The sequence below is a fragment of the Triturus cristatus genome, chromosome 9 (genome assembly GCF_964204655.1).
Source record: "Triturus cristatus chromosome 9, aTriCri1.1, whole genome shotgun sequence".
NCBI classification, from domain to species: domain Eukaryota; kingdom Metazoa; phylum Chordata; class Amphibia; order Caudata; family Salamandridae; genus Triturus; species Triturus cristatus.
In genome coordinates, this window is record NC_140592.1 from 797,783,842 (window position 1) to 797,803,677 (window position 19,836).

The 19,836-nt window shown below is 44.5% G+C and overlaps 1 protein-coding gene across 2 annotated transcripts in view; it reads right to left on the reverse strand.

Moving 5' to 3' along the window:
* Positions 1–244: 244 nt before the first annotated feature.
* KCNH5 (potassium voltage-gated channel subfamily H member 5) overlaps positions 245–19,836 on the reverse strand; it is an 825,104-nt gene continuing 805,512 nt past the window's right edge. For both annotated transcript variants that reach the window (XM_085626196.1, XM_085626195.1), the window contains exon 12: positions 245–5,505. In XM_085626196.1, coding sequence (XP_085482322.1) covers positions 4,579–5,505 — 927 coding nt within the window. In that variant the 3' untranslated portion in view covers positions 245–4,578. The remainder of the gene's footprint in view (positions 5,506–19,836) is intronic.

Below are 19,836 nucleotides of genomic sequence, written 5' to 3' on the forward strand. Positions count from 1 at the left end.
AACCAGCGTGCAGGGGGTTGCTTAATATTTTCCAGATCTAGCCTAAAACCTGGGGCATATTCTAAGGTGAATAATCAACAGTTAGAGGTCTCCATAAGAAATCAAATGTTGATTAAGAGTAATATACTCACAATGTTTTCGCCTCCTAAGACTTCATTCATAAGAAACAATTATGAAGTAGTTTCATACAGTATTTGTGTTTTCATTTTCTTTATTAAAAAGTACCATAAAAACAGGTGCGTTAGGTCATTGCAAGGGGGTTCCATTTAGCATCAGTGTAAGCAGAGTAATAATTTCTCTTTGAAAAAATATTTTAAAGTGCTTTTACGTGTTGAACATTATTTTAGTTTTCTAAAAGTTGATTGCTTTCATAGAAAAACTGATTTTCAGTACATACATGAACTGTAATTGTGCATCTTACATCGAATTGCTTGTATGTATATCAATGACAGTGTATGAACGGAAGCGCAATCCTGTGGGAACTATTTTCAGCATGCGAATACAGAGCAGATGAATACCTGAAGTTACACAATCAAACAAGGCATGAGATTGTAGTATATCAAAATCACCAGTGCTTCAGAAGAACTGTAATATCCAGACAAGAGCAAGGGGTATGACTGAACCACATGGTCTCTGGATGTATACACAATTCTTCCATGCGATCCTTCCCCATCACAGTCTCAAGAGATTGAAATGAAGTTTCCCTCCACCAGGTGCTCTGGGTTGAGTGTCCCCTTTCTATCACCAAAAGATGTCTGCACCTACACACATCCTGGATTTTATCCCTCCGGACCAGTAGGGGACTTGTTCCTTTCCTGATCTTGGAAGTAGACGGTATCTGATTCTTAGTGGTCAAGAATTCTTTGTAAAATGCATCCTTGCATTTTCCTTATTGGATGGTATAAAGGAAGAACTTTTGGTTTTGAGCTAGCCAGAACAGGTGGTCATTTGCAGCATGCTAGCTAGTAGGAATTGGGCATAGGTTCGGCATAAGCGCACCCAACTGCCCTCCCACATGCTCCTTGTGGTTCCCCATCCTAAGACCATTCCAAAGTGTTTTAGGGCTAGGTGCTTTGTGTATTTGCAGGTTAGGCTATTTGGTGCTGCATGCTCAGCCCGAACATGGGTCACTGTGTACTTCACTTGGAGCCCTTAGGAACCCTACACTACACGCTAGCTTGTGAGGTGTAAGATACAATCACCCTGCAAACGGGAGTCCCCATTGGCTAACCTTTCCTAAAATGGTGGGTGCCCAGGTGTTGCACAAAGGCTAGAGACTGCTCCCTGACTCCAACACTGCAACAGCCTTCTGAGAATATTGTGGCTGCAATTGGTAAAAGCAACAGCAACCATGGAAGCGGGAAGCTCACACCAATCAAATTAAAATGGTTTACAGCTTCAGCAATTCGTCTGTCTCTGTCATGAAGAAATGTTTGAACCCAGTAAGAAACATAATCTACAGAGAAGGCATCTATCTACCTTATGCTGCCTTTCTCTATCTTCTGAAGCTCAGAAGGTTTCCAGGTAATTGTGAAAGATGATCGTATCTTCATTCATGTAAGGAAAGAACACTTTGCTTTTAATTTTTTTGTTCAGAGACACCATCTCCCTAGGCTCGGGGATCTATGCCTAGTCCTAACCGTGCCCCCAGGGCCTAATTAGCACTTTCCTTTCTCCCTCTTATGACCAGGTTCTTACAAAATACCTGGGAAAAGAAAGCATTGGTTGTTTTAGTAATTACTTGCTTGTGCGACAGGTAATTGTACCTTTTTCTCAGCAGCATTACCCTTGAACTTCTACTTTTTTTGTTACTGCATCCATTCCTTCTGGGTCATCCTCCGATGTTACATTAGTCCTTCCTGCATTTCTACTTGGGGCCCGGAGATAAAGCCTTACCAGGTCAGAATCTCTCCAGTAAAATCACCTGCTAGTTGGATAGCATTTAGCCACGGCCCGTGCAGGTAAGAGCGATGGTGCCGGGTGGGGGGAGGAGGGAGTTTCTACAGACGAAGACGAGAGGAAATGAATTATTTATTTAATTTCCCTCCCAGTCGTCTGCCGAATCCCCCCCAAAACCGTCACACCGCTCTTATCTGCACGGGCCGCTACTGCTAACATATTTCACTGCCCGGGATGCCAGAAAAACATAGATAAAAGGACACCATAAATCCAGGTCCCACATATTATTCTCCATTGTTGGACTCAAAATAGTGATCGCCAATAAAAGGAATATTGATACTGCCCAGAATCAGTAACACATCAGTGGTGTTACCATCTTGTTTTGTATGCCATTTAGGAATGAGGGCCCTGAAGTTACTCTAGACAGGTGAATCCTTTAATTGGGTTAATGTTATATCCTACTTAATTGTTTAACATTGTAGTCCAGCACTGCTGCCACTAGCTGCTCAGCCAGAGCGTGAGATGGTCATAGAATGTTGGTGTGCCTGTGATGCATGGAATGCCTGGGTGTCTGAGTGGATGAGTGTTGGCAGTTGAAGATGGGCTGAGCAGCTAGGGAGGCTGCTCCTGGTGGGGCTGGTACCACACTAGGCTGGCTGGAGTAGAGACAGATGTAATCAGAACTGGAGACTGAATAAAGATGGCTTAAGAATACCACCTGGCTCCAGGCATACCATCCAGCCACCGTATAAGTAAATTGGAGCCATTTTGACACCAACTGGACCTAGAAAGTTCTCCAGCTAAGGATTTATGTTCCTTTCAAAATGCTTCATTTTTCAGGCAATTGTAAATGCAAAGGATAGAGATTCTGCACTTTGTTATTAGTGACAAGGAACATAGGGAAGGAAGGAATCCCAAATGAATAATTAACCTTCCCACAATACGTTGCATTTACAGAACACATTCCACATTGTTAGCTCTTTTCAGGTAAATGGATTTGGTTCATCTTTTCTTACAGTCTTGATTAGTTTTGGTTCGAACTTCTTTCTTCTTACTGCAATTATATATGTGTATAGAGTTTAGTAACTTTAGGGACCGTTAGCTTCGAAACCTATCCTTCTTCAGGACCGTAGGCCCATGCATTCTTCATAAACAAGACCTAGGCATCCCAGTGTAATTTCAAGACTCACTATCTCCTGAAGTGGTGGATCAGCACATGCTGGGTGTTCATCACACCCTTTCTATATATTGTCTCAATCTGCTTCTTTTGACACAGTTGAGGGTGCTCTCAGTGGCCACACCAAACAGATGGATCCATTTGACTATTTATTTTGCCGAAAGAAAGTCAGAGAACTCCCTCGCATTCCAGGATGTGTGTATGAGTCTGCATGGGTAAATGCTTATATGGTGGTAGAAAGTTGAGGGGGAACCCACAGAATCAGAAAAAGGCAGAGATATTTCTGTGTGTACTTTCAGCATTAGGTTAGGTTAATTAACTGTGCCTCAAGAATGGGGCTTTACCACAATCTGTAAGCTCTGTGATGAGGAAATCTGGATTTGTTCTAATGAATAATACTAGTAGGTTATCAGGACAGCTACAATTTAAACTGACCAAAGAGTAAAGTAACTCATGGAGTTTATACTACCTCCTGCTCTACATCAGGGTGCTATGTAGGGATTGCTATCAAAATGTAAAGATAACACCACAGTTCCCTTGTGCTGCACTACAGCTCCTGAAGGACTCTACACGACGTTATGCCAAGTAATCATACATACGTATAAAGTGAGAGTTCCAGTCAATTCCATATTATCCAACCCAAGAGTCAAGTAAATATCCCACATTGAGACCCTGGTAGATGTTAATGACAGGGCTTTAAATACAACTCAAAAAAGGTTTAACAGTTACCTTAATACAAAGTATAAAGTACACGTTCATCTCTTATTGCTTGAGTAAAATTCCAATTTAAATATGGTTATAATCTACCAACATATGCAGTCTTGCTATATTATATTGTAAGTGATACCAATACATCTTAGGAAAGAAAAGGAAAGAAATATGTAAACTGTAGGTAAAGCAACGGGTTAAAGTTTGACAGTTCATTCTTGTTTTCAAGCATATTTTCTCACAATAAGTGAAAGGAGCCGTGTGAGAGCTCATTATAATAAGTTTAGGCATGCGTACAACTTGCTGTATTTTTTCTATTTCTACTGTGCCCTGCTTGAATAAGTATGCAATGTGAATATGCGGTTTGTGTGAAGACCCAACTACAAAGCTTAGTTACAAAACGTAGCTAAATATTATATTGTGGTTAATGCTGTAGAGTTTGAAAATGAAGCTAAAATATATGGCTAGTTCTTACTGTCTCATTGTCGCTGTTTCTCATGGGGAGAATTGAGAAAACAAAAGCTTTAAAAACTCGCCTGAGATCATTACCCATCATGGGAAGATTGCTGGGGTGGACCCTGATCATTAAAAATGTACGTTAAGTTTAATAAACAAATATCATCATCTTATATAATATAATAATCTTATAAATGTAAAATGTGCATGCAGTCAACTGCATAATATACAAGCAAGATCTATAATAATTGTCATTTTCTTTGGCAGGCCAGAAACCAGCTGGACATGCAATATTTACAAAATAAGATCAGTTCTATGTTGCTGAGCCATGGATTATATTAAAAATTAATTTCATCCTTTTCTGATTCAGGCGATACAGGTCTTGAGACGCTGAAAATATCCTGGCATGGTATTTGAGGTGGTATGTGAGATACCGGCGAAGAAGGGAGAGAGGATTTTTTTTCAGAAAGTATTTTTAAAATTTCTCCCACTTGCTTTTCCAGAACAGTCATTCTGCTGCTTAGGGACTGGATGTCCTCTTTCAGTTCATTTTTGACCTCCTGTAGGGTGTTTTGTAAGGCCTGCTCAGGGATTGGGGTGAAGGGGCGTTTCCCATCTGGTTGAATGGTACTGTGTTCCATGGGGCTGCGGGCGTCGCCAACTTTGTCCAAAAGAAGGTCACTTTTTGTTATTCCATGGTCACAAGAGTCTGTTTTTCTTAAAGGGATTTTGGTTGCACTGATCTCGGAGTCATTGCTTTTAGGGTCATCGGAGAGCAAACCCATTGACTCTGCCTTTGTGACATTATTATAGTCTTCCTTTTTCTCATCCTGGGGCGCCATATTGTTCTTCAGTCTAAGCCACCCTTTCCCATTCCCATTTTTCATGCGCATAGGACTGTTCACTTTGAGACAATTTGGCTCACTATTGCTATTGGGTTTCAGCTCTATTGCGTCTCTGTTGTTCTGCTTAAATGATTCGGTGGCTCTGACGTAAGAGTGGGAGGTATGGATGGGTGTGATCTGGGACACTGTCACCACGCTTGTCCCAGTAATCGGAGCTCCATTGTAAAAGGAACGACTCTCAACTTGCAGCTGGTGGTTTCTTTCCAAGTCACCGTGATTCCGTAATTCCTTTTGTTGCTTAAATTTCTGGAAGAGCTTTCTTACTGGGTGATCCACTGGGATGCTCAGAGTTACTTCATTCTTTTGACGCAGTCGCTCTTCCTCCTCCTTTTTCACATCACTGATTTTGCGGAAAATTATCTGGGAGCAGAAAAACATAAGTTTTCAATTGATAGAAAATAATGACAATTTCTAAATCACTTTCATGGGATGTTGATTACTTCATTCTCAATAACACACTAAGCGTTATCAAAGTTTAATTTACTTATCATCATCATCAAAATACTTTATTTAGGTCGAATGACCATAAAAGTGCACATGCAATAAATACATACAGTACATAAAAATAGCCACCACATGTTCACATAACCAATGAGTGACCTTGCATGCATTCTGTAATGTCCACCAAAATGAACTCAAAACAACATAAACCCTCCAAAATCCTAAAGACTGGACGAAATGGGGTCCATCACGTTTGGATGCCTGGTCCATGCCTATTTTGGAATAGCTAGCTCCTGAGACTGATTATTTGGTATATAGTAACAGACTACTATCTAATGGTTCAATGCAGAGTTTAGACTGGTGGGGGATAACTCCTCTAAGAATATGAGACTCATATTTTCATTAAAATTAGCAAAATATGGAAGTAGTCTAAGATCGACTCCCTTTGTTGGACGGTGCACTTCCCAGCCCATAGTCAAGCAGCAGTAATTACACAGCTTCATTTTCTGGGTCAGTAAATGGTTCTTCATCTTGGCCCTAGCCATAAAAACATAGTATACATTTAGATAAAGGATAATATATTAAACCAAATATGCAATGTACCCACAATAAAACAGAATAAAATCATATTTGTTCAAATATGCAGTTAAAAAAGACAATATTTTTGGACCTTTTGCAGAGATTTAACTACAGTGCCAATTATCTTTTAAAAGCAAAAGGTCCAATTGGTCACCTAACTCCCGTCCATGAAGTTCCTGCCCATTAAAGTGATTCTCCCCTCTTAAAGCATGCAGACCCATGATGCAATATGACCTGGACCCTCCCCGGGAGGGGGGGGGGAGGGGAGGGAATTTTGCTTAGATGTAAATGCTGGGGTCTCAGAATTTACTTGCACGCACAAAGATCCAGGTGAATGTGGTACTCAGATAAAAGGATAGAACTTTCCGCCATTTGCAGAGCAATTGTTGTTTGGTTACAGTAGATTCAGTTAGTAGTCTCCCCATTCCTCTGTCTAAAAATGCCTTCCCCAAGGGAAACATTTTTGCTATTAGAACAACCCAGCGCCCTCCATGACATCCCTGGTCCTGCCTCATAAAGAATAGTGGATTAACTTAGGTCTGAGAACTGGGGCCCAAAAGTAGCTTGCACACATACCACAAAGAGAACAGGAATCTCAAGACCGCAATTACGATTGGTTGTTGAGATTTGTATTTCAGGAGCCTAAATGCCTCTGCACAATGGGCGGCCCTCCAATTTCTGCATCAGCCATCTTGATCTAGCTTTTCTGTAACCAGGACAGAAAAAGAATACAAGAATTTCTGTTTCCTCAGAATTTCCTCATGCCGGACACCCTAAGGGAACATTGCTTGCCCATTTGTTGTAAAAAGAGCGCAGGGGGAGTGACTCATGCCTAAATTGGACATACAGTTTCATTGCTAGGGCTGGCTGAACTTCATCTAGGGTAGGCTCCGCATTATAATGGTCTTGAATTCCCATAAAGGGTACTGTTAAAGAACCAAATCCTGAACTCCCATGGAGGAGAGCAAATTTTCCTCCCTTATAGCTGATTTTGCGGAAAATTATCTGGGAGCAAAAAAACTGAAGTTTTCGTTTGATAACAAATAATGACGATTTCTAAATCACTTTCATTGAATGTTGATTACTTCACTCTCAATAACACACTAATTGTTTTCAAAGTTTAATTTACTTTACAACATAATGAAATTACAATGATGACCCTTTAATATAAACACAAAGGAATCCCTTTACCTTCGATCTGGAAAACATTGTGTGATCTGATTCCTGAAGACATTGTGTAACAAAGTTCCACTAGGTGCACAAAAATAATTTTTCAAGAAAACAATCTTAAACCTGAATAACAAAATAAGGATTGATAGACGTTTGCTCTTCCAAATGGCACCTGCGAATATCAAAATTGTCACATATATTGGGCTTCCCACTCATGCGGATTTAGACTAGGGGGGGGGTTCACCACACCAATATAAAAGCAGCAAGTAAGACGCACCGAATTGAACAAAGAGTCCTCTCTGAAGAATGCCAGAAGTCAGGAAATTTCCAGTATTTAATGCGTGACTGGTGCAATAATTGCACTGTAAGTAAAGTGAACTGCAAAATAACTTCATTGGGAGTAAACTGATTTGCATCTACAACAGTGCATTGCAGGACGACAGTTGCACCACGTGAACTATCAGTTGTTTGTCCTTTTAAGCAACAGGAAAGACAATGGTTTGTCTGAAAGAATGCTGTTCTAAGTTGAATGGCAACAATTAAACACGTGTCAGGAGATTTCCAATTGTGACTGCAAAGATAATTGATTGCTAAAATAATTTGAATACAAATATCGTGTACTGCAAAATAACGAAAATACGAGTAAATTGAATTGTATCTACAATGATGTAATGTGAGACAACTGGTGCAACAAGTGACAGTACAAACCACACTTGTTAAATGTTCAAGACTAACTGTATCACATGAAACCCTCCCACAAATTGCATCGCAGAATACGTGGCTAAGATGATAACTATCTCAGGTTGAAAGCCCATAATTAAAAGCTAGGTCATCACCAGACTGGAACCTAGGCCTGGGAGAAATTTACACCGGCATAAATCACATATTTTTGGGTTAATCTTGCTAAGCAAAACTTCTTGAATTCCGCCACTATGTGTAATTACGCACTATTCACGCTAAATATTTAGTGCGAATTGCGCAATGCATGGTGAAAATTTACCACAGACACACAGGAACAACGGAGCCTGAGTGGCTGTTCATCACTATGCTTTTGTATAAATGCATCCTCGTGACAAAAATTGATGGGAGGATGTATTTTGAGCTAAAATAAAGCATTAATGATGGACTTGCATTTTGCATAATTAAGTGTAATTTTGCCGTAATTACATGAAAGCAAATACGTGCACACCTCAACTGGAAACAAAAAAAATAAAAAAGTGAAACACCAAAGACAGATCTCCTCTTTCAGTGCTCCTAGGCTCAGGAACAAGCCCACTAAGCTGTACTCTACACTGTCAACCACTTCAAACTAGCCCACACCCATATGTCTTCAATGGGATCCACTGGAATTGTCCTTCACTGTTTCTACACATACCTATTAAAACTAACTCCAGATAGCTCACATAGGCACCTCAACCATCGTCTACAACTACATCCAAATTCACCAATATGCTGATTATGAACAACTCTACTTGAATGTTGCCTCTATATCAAGCATACAACACCTCAAACACTGCCTGTAGATCTAGAGATCCAACACCTACCCGAAGATGAACCCCACCAAAATAGAATCCCTTCCCTTCACCAAGAACATCATGAATCAACTAAACATGGCTTAACAACATGAACCGAGATGAATACGAACCCCAACTTCATAACATGCAAAGTCATTCATATCTACCTGGGACACAAACCTCACCTTCAACGGACACATTTCCTATAAAGCCAAGAAGGTCTGGTATCAGTTCTTGATACAAAAGAAAATGAAAAGATTCCTACACAAAAGTGACTTCGAACTGCCACTCAAGCCTTCAAAGTCGAGCCTTTTGGCTCAGTCGGCCTGACATACACACCACATTCATACATTCATAAAAAACTCACCATTTCACAGAATATTACATCTCCAGTTATTTTAAAACCACCATTAATTTTTTTTTCAGAATCTCATAGAGAACAGGGGATACTGGGCTCACTGTGTGACAACTTGACTGTGCACCACATCTTCTGGAGGTCAATTTCACAATTTGCCCTAAACGGAGAACCGTGTAAACCCCTTTTAACAGTCCCATGCTTACCCAGCGAAAGGGTGTGGCATTAGAGACTCAGATAGCTATAAGTCACACAATAAAGGTAATAATCCTTTGTCTTGTCAGTGTTAGGTGTTTAAAAGGGTATTTATTTTACTAATTCACACACAAGGCAATACTGTATATAATATTTCAGAGGTCTACAATTATTAGTCAATATTCTGTGAATACTTTCAGTGTTTACTGAGGATGCATTATAGACTGCTTTCATGGGACAAACATCCGTGGTACCCACAGTGTAAAATGTGCTAAACACTCTCTGGGTTCTTCCTGTGTGTCCATGTCACTGTTTTTCCTTGGAAAGGCTTACGGCATCGGTTTCAGCAGTGGTGAATGCTCCCTCCTTGTTTCTTTTGTATTGTTCCCCTCTCCCTCATAGGTATTTTCCCAGGTTGTACAGTACCTTAGTGTCCATGCTGATCTTTTTGAGGTGCAGGCACCGCGTGCAATGTTCATCCCTGTCACAGACTTGGCCCAACTGACATGCTTATGGCTGCCGTGTGCAGCACTTCCTTACAGTGATCCATGTAAGAGGAGGCCCTGCAAGCATCCGCTGCCGATGATGCATCGGGCCATGGTGCTCATGATCCAGTGGACCTTGCAGCTTCAGTTCTTTCTTGGGCTCAATCACAAAACCCACCAGACAAACAAGCTAGATACCCACCCCTGGTCAAAGCATTGTGTACTAAGACCTTGATGAGGATATACAGGGTTTCCTCCATCGCTCTGGCCTGGAGACTACAGGTTGCAATCCAAATGTTTCAAGCACGTTCTACTTCTGAGTGGGTGTTCCACAAATGCAAGGGCACCTCCAATATCCCTCGTGAACAGTTGGTTAGCTCTTTCCCTTGAAGCGGAGTCAAGGCCACTTTTACTCAGCGCCCCTGCTCTGAATGGGGTTACCTTCACTGACTTTCCAAGGTAGATCCATCTTTCAGGCATGGCTGGCCCAGGCAAAGAAATTTAACAATGAACCAGCTGCATACGTAAAACAGTCCCCACACACTGGGCCAGTGATTTTGTGTTTTGCTCTAACAAATTCCTGCTTTTAAATTTGTTTGAGAAAGCAATAAAAACAACTGGAGAGAGCCTAAATAAATCCAAACATAAGATGCCATCTTAGCATTCAACTGTGCCTAAAGTGCATCTGCCTCACCAGTAGATTCATTTTTGACACTGCGATCCAACCAGGCATGCAGGTTGTCTAAATGTGGTGGCCAGGGGAGGCAGAGGCCAGAGCCCATGCTGAACTGGCAGATTGTAAGGGCAAATGCTTTCATGTAAATTACCTCCTTTTTAGGTCATTTAGAGTTTGCCATTGGGGAGTCCCACTAAACTAGTAGCGCTCCCAGGATACAAGCTTTCAGTTCCACTACCATATCTGCAGGTTGGGGAACAACTGGTTTCCAATGGCAGAGAGTTAGCTCACTCCAACGTTGGAAACTCTTCACCTGGCTGTCCATCAGTCACAGGTCATAGTGTCAGTAGGCCTGCCATGTTTAAGATGAGGCTACCATTACTCCATTTCCCTGCAGGGTCTGTCATGCATTACAATGCAGACCAGAGAACAACAAACACCAAAAAATACCACACACAAGCAGGGAGAAACCTCTATACACATCAGAGAAGTTGATTTTTTTTATTTTTTCCCAAACATACTCAAATTTGGAAGTTTGTGAAAAAAAAATTGCATAGCGGTCCAAAAACAGGCATGGCCCTCACTTAGCACTCATTTGTACCTATAATAAACCTGCCTCACCAGTGGATGCACTCTAGGCACTGTCATCCATACCAGGCAGGTGAGAATCTGTTACCATGGAGATCAGCTCTCTGCCAGTGGTGCAGAGGGCAAGGAGCCAATTACAAGAACGGAGGTCATTGACCATAGTACTTGCTGTGGCACAGCGGTGGCAGTCTTGTGGCCGCCGCATTACGAGGCAGCTTTTAGGACTGGCCACCGCTTCGCTGGCTGCAACAGGGAACTGCCATTCCCTGGTGGTGGCTCAGCCAAGCATATTATGAGCTTCTCCCCTGCTAGCCTTTTCATGGCGGGCTCACCGCCATGAAAAGGCTGGTGGCCATACAGACCCGCATGCCCCCGCCACCTTAGGGATTCATTCCGGGGGGCAAAAGATGTGGCCCGCTGTTTGCATGCACCCCAAGTTCCAGGGCGGCATGGACTTCACAGTCCATGCTGTTCTGGAATTTATTTTGCATTCCTATTTTCAGTGCACCACTGTAGGGACAGAAAAGGAAAGGACCAAAAAAGCCCACAAGACACAAGTTGTACTCATAATCTGGCAGGTGGTCCCTGCACAGCTTTGGCAGTGCTGGGCTGGCGCACAGCTGGCACAGGGCTGGCACAGTACTGCCAAAGTCATAATCGGCCCCACAGTCCTCCAATGACAGGGTGAACATGTTGGCCACCCGCCAGGGTCTAAATTACAATGTTATAGGGTAATTAGAAATTTAGAGAGTAGAGAGTGCCGAAATAAACTAACATATGTCGCCTTATTTATAGGTGGCTCTGGTGGTGCATTCACAAGATTGCTGGGTCACTATGGTGGAAGCCACCCTATTTAGAACATCACTACAGTTACTGATTTTCTCAGAAAATTCATGGTATTTGGTGTGCTATAGGCAGGGCCACTGGAATTAGGTGATTGTTCAGCCGTGGCGGTGTTTGTATAATTTTAAATTTGTCGCATTTCCCACATAATCCATCATCTGCCGCATAATCTGCAAATTTTAACAAACAAATTGTTCTAGCTCAAACGGTTTAAAATGTTATAAAAATGCTGTACCGTGTGTTGCCTGCAGTGGAAGGCCTTCTGCAAAGCTGGACTCATTATCTTTCTGATGCTTATTGCTAGCGGAAAGCTTTGTGCTGCATTTGTTGCTAGGTGCCGATTTTGCACCTTTGCTGCAAAACAGGCCCTCGATAACTGAAATGGCCCCGCAGGGGTCTAAAACTAGGGGTGGGCGGAATTTGCGAAATTAACTTTCGCAAATTATCACGAAAATGTTTAAAATTATCGCAAACAAGCGGAAATATCGCGAAGATGCGGAAGTTTTTTTCCCGCATGTTCGCGAGATTTTCTGCATGGTTGCGGGTCGCCAATTTACCCATGTGGTTGCTTGCGGGCGCGGCCATCTTGTTTTGAGTTGTCTCGCGGTGCATGATCGCGACAAGAAAGACATGATCGCGCGACGCATGACGTCACTGCGGGCGCGAACTGTCGCGAGACAGCGCAAATGGCTAAAAACAATACAACATCTCATGGAGAACGCGACCGGATCAAGAAAACTTGTCGGCGAACGCAGGGATTCAGGTAAGGCGATCGCGCGCGCGCGAGAATGTATTATTTTACAGCGCGAGCAAGAAACAAATTATCGACAAGCTGCGGAAACCAGAATTTTTGACATTTTTGCGCTCTCCGCGGAACGCGAAAATGTCAAATTATCGCAATTTCCGCAAACGGAACGAAATTTTCGCCCAGGCCTATCTAAAACCAGAAACGCAAGGTGCCCGTTATGGCCTGTCCGGGCCTGGAAACTGGTACAGATGAGGTGCACCCAATGGCCAGACACAATTAACAAGTTTAAAAATGATGAAATGAAGTAATACTATAACAAAATATGCCGCATATTTTCCCTTTTCTTGCCACATTTTTTATTCAACCCTGCCGCATGATTTGGCCTTCTATGATTCTAGAGGCCCTGGCTATAGGCACAGAGATATCTGCTAGTCCGACACAGATCTCTAATTAAGAAAGGTGGCCCTGTCCCATGGAGTCAAAGGTAAAGACATACACAAACAGGATAGCCTGCTGGACTGCCCAATAGAAACATTGTTGTCATTAAACTACCGCCTTTCTCTGAAGCATTTACCTAATTTTCTAATTCTCATCTGTTTGTATCGGAGCTTTCCCAGTCATCCTCTTCATCATAATTTCAATGCGATCCTCTTCAGGGCCTCTTTAAGCCTCACCTACTGCTTTCATGATGGGGGATCTCGGTATGGCCCTGTCTTAGTGTGAGCTAACAGGGACAATTGTTTTCCAACTTCCTTTTCACAAGCGCCTTTGTAAAAAAGTGTAGCGAAATTGATGATGACATCTCACAATCGCGTAAAAATGTTCAAAGGTCAAATTCTTTTTTTAAAGTGTTTCTCTTGTGGCATTTTGTGCATAACACATCGCCAGATGACTTACAGCAAATTAATACCGTAGTTATTTTGATAATGCTCAGTATGAATGATTAGCAATCTCTTGGGCATAATGTCGTAAAACAATTTGGCAAGTAGTTCTATGCACAAAGTCTTAACGGAAAATCAATACAGTAAGAAAAGACAGCACTGTGTAATGCTAAAGTATTCTTAAATTATACAGAAAATATAAACAAAACATTTTAGCATAGTGCTTGAATGACAATGAAGTGCTGTAAAATATTAGATATCCAGAACACAATCAAATTTGAAGATAAGTGGTGGGCAACAGTGTTGTGAATAAAATGACGAATCAGTCATCCCATCTTAAGTATGATCACACCACTCCTATGTCAACTAGTAAATTACTCGTCTTTTAATATTTAGTCACCAGTCAAAAATGATAGGGTACCGCCATCAATGGAAATCAGAATCTGTTAAACAAATCTGAATTCGAGTGCCACCAAACTGAACTAGGTCTGCTGTGATAATGCTCATTCTCCCAGTGGTGGTCTGACTATTGGTGTAAAAACCAGAATTCTGATTATGTTAGACTGAGGATACAATAAGGGAAATGTCACCCTTCTATTAGCATCTTCGATGATTTTTCAGTAGTCATGATCAGAAAGCTTTTTGACCTAATAATGTCCCGGGAATTTTTGTATTCTTCTGTGTTGAAGTGAGTAATTCAATTATACTAAAAGTGGATTACCTGAATTATGTTTTTATTCACATATTTGCGCATACATCTTTCACTGATAAAGCAGCTTACCGGGTTATGCTCTGCAATTATCATAACAAGATCAGAGCCACTCGGAAAATGCATATTATCTCTACAATCACCCTAGAGGGCAACTCTGCTAAGGAGCTTCACAAAACGCATTATCCGGCAAATCCGGCATTACTACTGCCCCGTCATCCCAGGATTTCTGCAATTCGCTAGCTTACCTTTTTAAAAATAAAATAAATGCCAGCTATAGGAGCTTTTGTGTAAGCCCAAAACCCCCAGATACGGCACTGGATCTGAGTCAACCTCATCCTGTTACCTCAGCTACTCTGGCGACTTGTGAAACCTGTTCAGTTGAACAGGTGCAGCTGATGCTTACTCTGGCAAAGTCTGGCTCCCCGCTAGACCTCTGCCCACCTCGGATAATGTCCAGTCTAGCTGGCCATCTGGCTCCTTTGGTAAAATCATTGTTTGATCTTTCATTAACGTCTGCCAAACTGCCATCAGATTGGAAGTGTGCACGGGTAGCTCCACTTTTTATAAAGCGCTCTGTTAATCCCGAAGATCTATCTAACTATAGACCCATTCTTCTACTACGTTTGCTTATTAAAATTCTAGAGATCCACATTAACAAACAGCTCATATCCTACCTAGAAGAACATCAGATCTTAGACCCTTAACAATCGGGATATAGAGCAAAACCAAAACCGAGACAGCATTGGTGGCAGTCACTCACAATATCTGACTCTCTATTGATGTAGGAACCCCAATCATGTTGGTTCTATTGGACCTGTCTGCCACGTTTGACACAGTCTCACATCCTATTCTCATCCGCAGCCTACATGAAGTAGGTATACATGGTATGGACTACTCTGGCTCAGAGACTTAATTGACAACAGTACCCACAAGGTTTGTTTGGGTCCATTTTAAATCAAGAAGTTCCTCAAAGCGCTAGGAGGCCTCAGGGTAGCTATGCGCTATATAAATCCAACTTCATTCAAGGCTTATGCCTGAGCCCAACTTTATTTAACATCTATATTGCACCCCTAGCAGACGTTGTGAGATCCTGCGGTGTGGAGATCATGTCTTACGCGGATGACACTCAACTCCTCATATGTTTCTGTCCTGACCCAGATATGGTGAAAAAACAATTTGTGCACTGCATGAAGGAAATCATTGACTGGATGATCAATAATTGTCAAAAACTAAGTAGCGAGAAATCTGAGATTGTGCTGTTTGACATCTGGAGATCATAAAATTCTCCCATGCCGGGATGGCTGCTGCTGTCTTCTGCCAAGCAGTGGATAGAGACCGCAGCTGTACACGAGATTCATGGGCCCCCTGGGGGGACAATACTGCTGTGGTAGTGCAGCGTACGCTTGTCAGAGAGGGCAGTCCCTGACATCTAGGAATGGAGAAGGGATGCTAGAAGCTCTTTGAAGAGCCGTGGAGATAGAGTGAGTTGAAAGGCAGGAGAAAACATACTTGGGGGTATATTCACAAGAACGTGTGATAAATACAGCAAGAGTAGCGTAACACAACTTTCAATATTGGGGGAAAATAACCCAGTGACAACGTGGAATTCACAACAAGGCAGTAGCATGCAATAGTCACCAGATAACGCATCAAATCTCCGCGTGAAAATCAACGCCACGCCGCATAAATGCGATACGCGAACGCAAAAAAAATGCGATGAGGCCAACCATGGTACAAAAAGTAGCGAAAACCAGCCACAGGCCTGCAAATACCACGCGTCTGGTGGAACAATGCACCATAAAAACCACAGAAAAAATACACCAAAAACAATCCAAAGTGCGTACTAACATGGATGCACTCTGACACAGCACAGGCGCCAACTCGAACCCCACAACCCCCACAGACTACCAGCAAGGAACAACGGGGTCGGGGAAGGCCAAGGAGAAGAGGGAGAGGAAGACGGGATGAAGACCGCAGGAAAACAAGACCAGCGTCACGGAGGTGACAGAACACTACCAGCAACTGACCCACTGGCAGACCACCTGGATTGCAGTCGGAGTGCCGAGGAAGCCAATCCAGGAGGCCAATAGGCGCCAGCATGACGTGACTACCTAAACCAGGCACAAACCTGCTGCCAACAGGAAGGCAGCAATGGCGACAGGAGGTGGCAGTCCAGCACCACCGGAGGAGCTGAAGGAAACCCAGGCCACAGTCATCAGTGTGGAGACGGTGCAAGGAGTAGGGAGTACGGACACAGCTCGAGTGGACCTGACACAATATCAACAGGGAGTGCAACGAACAGGGACTGGGGGACGGGGGGAGTGGGCACAATGGCATACATGCACAACGAGGTGTAGCACACTGCACACCCACAATCACCCAGGTCCATGGGCCCGATCCCCTTGGCACTCTGCAGCACACACACATAGCACGAACAGCACACCCACATTGACGACAACGAGGAACAACGCGCATAGCCGACACTGCAGAACAGAGGACACAACTGGCTCCGCACATGCCCGAAACATGCCTACTACATCTGACGGAGCCAGAAACTGTGAAATGGAAATGTACCTTTACGACCTCACATCCGTCATGTAGACCAAATGTACACTGTCCCGCAGAAGAATCCAGCACCTCCCAAACAGTCACAATGTATATTGCCATACAGTCTGCATGCAAACCTGCACAATGCACCAACATATATGTCAACACAAAGTCAATACGCACCTCCCCTTCCCATCACAGAGGGGCACACAACACCTTCAGCAGGGCACAGAATACAACACATCAGTGATGCCGGAGAGCACCACCACACAGTCGACACCGACGCTCTACAACAGCACATGGATATCCCACGCAACCCCCCACCAGGACCCAGACAGCCAAGCTACTCGGAGGAGAACACGGAGCCTGCAACAGACCACACAGCAGGAAGCACCCACAAGCACAGCTGGCTCACGACACTTCACCCTTCCACACATCGCACCCCAAAGCCATGTTCCTGCACGCCAAAAGGAGGTGGCCCAACAGGTGTGGGTGGGGGCCGTACCCATGGAATACGAACCAGGACAAATACGTAGGTGTCTATCTCCCTTCAGGGGCCACCAACATCCCACTAAGGAGACCCACACTGCCAAAGAGACACATGCAGATGCACATTCACAGTACAGAACCACGGGCAGAGCACTCAAATAGCAGTCACACACCCATGTTGGCTCTGAGTACGACGGCCCTGGCCACTCCCCTTACGAATTGAGTTGGTGACGACAAAGCTACATGTCCAAGCTCCAACCCACTGCCTGCGGTGAGATGTCTGCATCCGATGTACACAGCACAATGTAATGGCGTAGGGCCCAGGGCCCTTATTCATACAACAAGACCACAGGGACACACACAGATATCATGTTGAACTGGCTACGGGCACATGCGCCCGGCCCCTTTATTGGCAGGGCCACATGTACAGTGATGCCTGTGCTGGATGTGTGTGGGGGTGAGTGTAAGCCATTCCACACAGAATGTCTGGTGCTGGCAACCACTTGAACATTAGACACCAGTGCAATGGAAACAGAAAACACATGCATAAAAGAGTCAACTGCTGAGCACCATGGAGGGAGCCAATGAAAGTCCAGAGGACAGCCAGCATGCAAACAGAAGTGTCCATGAGTTGCAGTGCACTGGGGATGGCACACTTGAGATGAGCACACCCATTTGAAGAAAAATTCTCAGATTGTGTCCCTCCGACAGATACCTGATGCAGATGCAGTGGGGTGTGTCATACCTGCATGAGTTTCCCCATCAGCGTCTCAGGGCCCCCATACTGTTTGAGGTGACATAGCTGCGCAACCTCTCCATTGCTCAAAACTCAATCAGTAACGGACAATGGCTTGCGGTGCACTGAGTCACTGGCACCTGGAGTGCTGAGCAGGGTATCAGGCCGATGATGGCATCCACAACAGGTCTGAGCAACTCCGTAAGTCTGTCAGGACCACTGTGTCGACTGTGGCAGATGGCTGTTGGAGGTGGTCCTTGCGGTGGTGGTGTATGCCTCCTGCAGTGATGCCACATCCGGGCCGGTCAGGACTCCATTTGGTGTGTGAGCCCCGGTGGGATTCTGTTGGGCCCTTAGGCTGCGTACAGTGCAGGGTCACAGTGAAATGGCGTTGATGACCCCAAGGCCAATGCTTCAGGAGCCATCGAATATATCAGAAGAAGGGGTACTGGACCTGACAAGTGCAGAGTTAGTGGCCCCGGATGCACAGCGGCCGGCACAGGCACCCAGCCACGGGACGGTGATTTTTGGCGCAGTCAGATGGGCCATGCGACCTGAGCAGGTCACCATCAATGTCCGAGGTGTATGTTGTGGAGGGTTTCGGGGGACAGTGGAAGGTGTCCTTCAGGGCATGACGCCCAAAGGTTTGATTTTATCCTGAAACAGCAAATGGAGGAGTGGAATGCGACAGCCTCGTTGCCACCACCAATTCGGTACCAGCTACATGAGGATGAAAACTGCACCCTAGTCCATAGACTCAGAGGCCACCAAAGTTCGACCAGAGAGTGTCCATGATTGTCGGGGAACAGACTTAGGCGCCGATCACGATCCTGTAAAAACCGGGTACGAACCGTCGGACGGAGCATATTCTCCGTCCGACGCGTACCCGGTCGTCAAAATCTACCAACATGGAATTACGATTCGCACGGGAACACCATTTCCGTACGAATCGTAAAAAACCCCGACCGAACAAAATAAACATACAAATGCGATCCGGGAAAGCGCCGACCTGACGTCGGGACGCTCGCAGCCTGCCATTCACGAACCAGGAATTACGATTCGCACCGACGTCATCCCGCACGGTGAATATTTTCCGGCAGCCAAAAACTGCCGGGAAATCAGGACGACGCGAACAAGGACCACCAGTACGCGACGGACACACAGGACGACGCGAACAAGGAGGACCAGTACGCGACAGGACGACGCGAACAAGGAGGACCAGTACGCGACAGGACGACGCGAACAAGGAGGACCAGTACGCGACAGGACGACGCGAACAAGGAGGACCAGTACGCGACAGGACGACGCGAACAAGGAGGACCAGTACGCGACGGACAGACATGGACCCGAACCTACGAGTCATCCCGGCCCTCATGGCAATCGACCTCCTCTACAGGTTCGGACGCAGACGCCGCAGAAGGTCAGAACAACTAAGGGAGGGGGGAAAGTGGGGTGGGGTGGGGGTGGCAGGACCAGGGCAGGCCACAAACCCCCCACCAAAGTCACACAGCACACAAGCCCTGGACATACCTGACTTCCATGCCCTGGTCACTATGAGGGGGTGGGGGCGTGTCCAGATAAGCCAGCGACCGCCACAACGGAAGTCCGTCACGACGCGAACAGGCAACACAACCAGACAGGTACGTCCCGTACCCACGCCTGAAGAGCGTGGGTACGAGTCGAACCACGCCCACACCCACGTCACCCCAACAATGGCGGGACGGCTCGTACC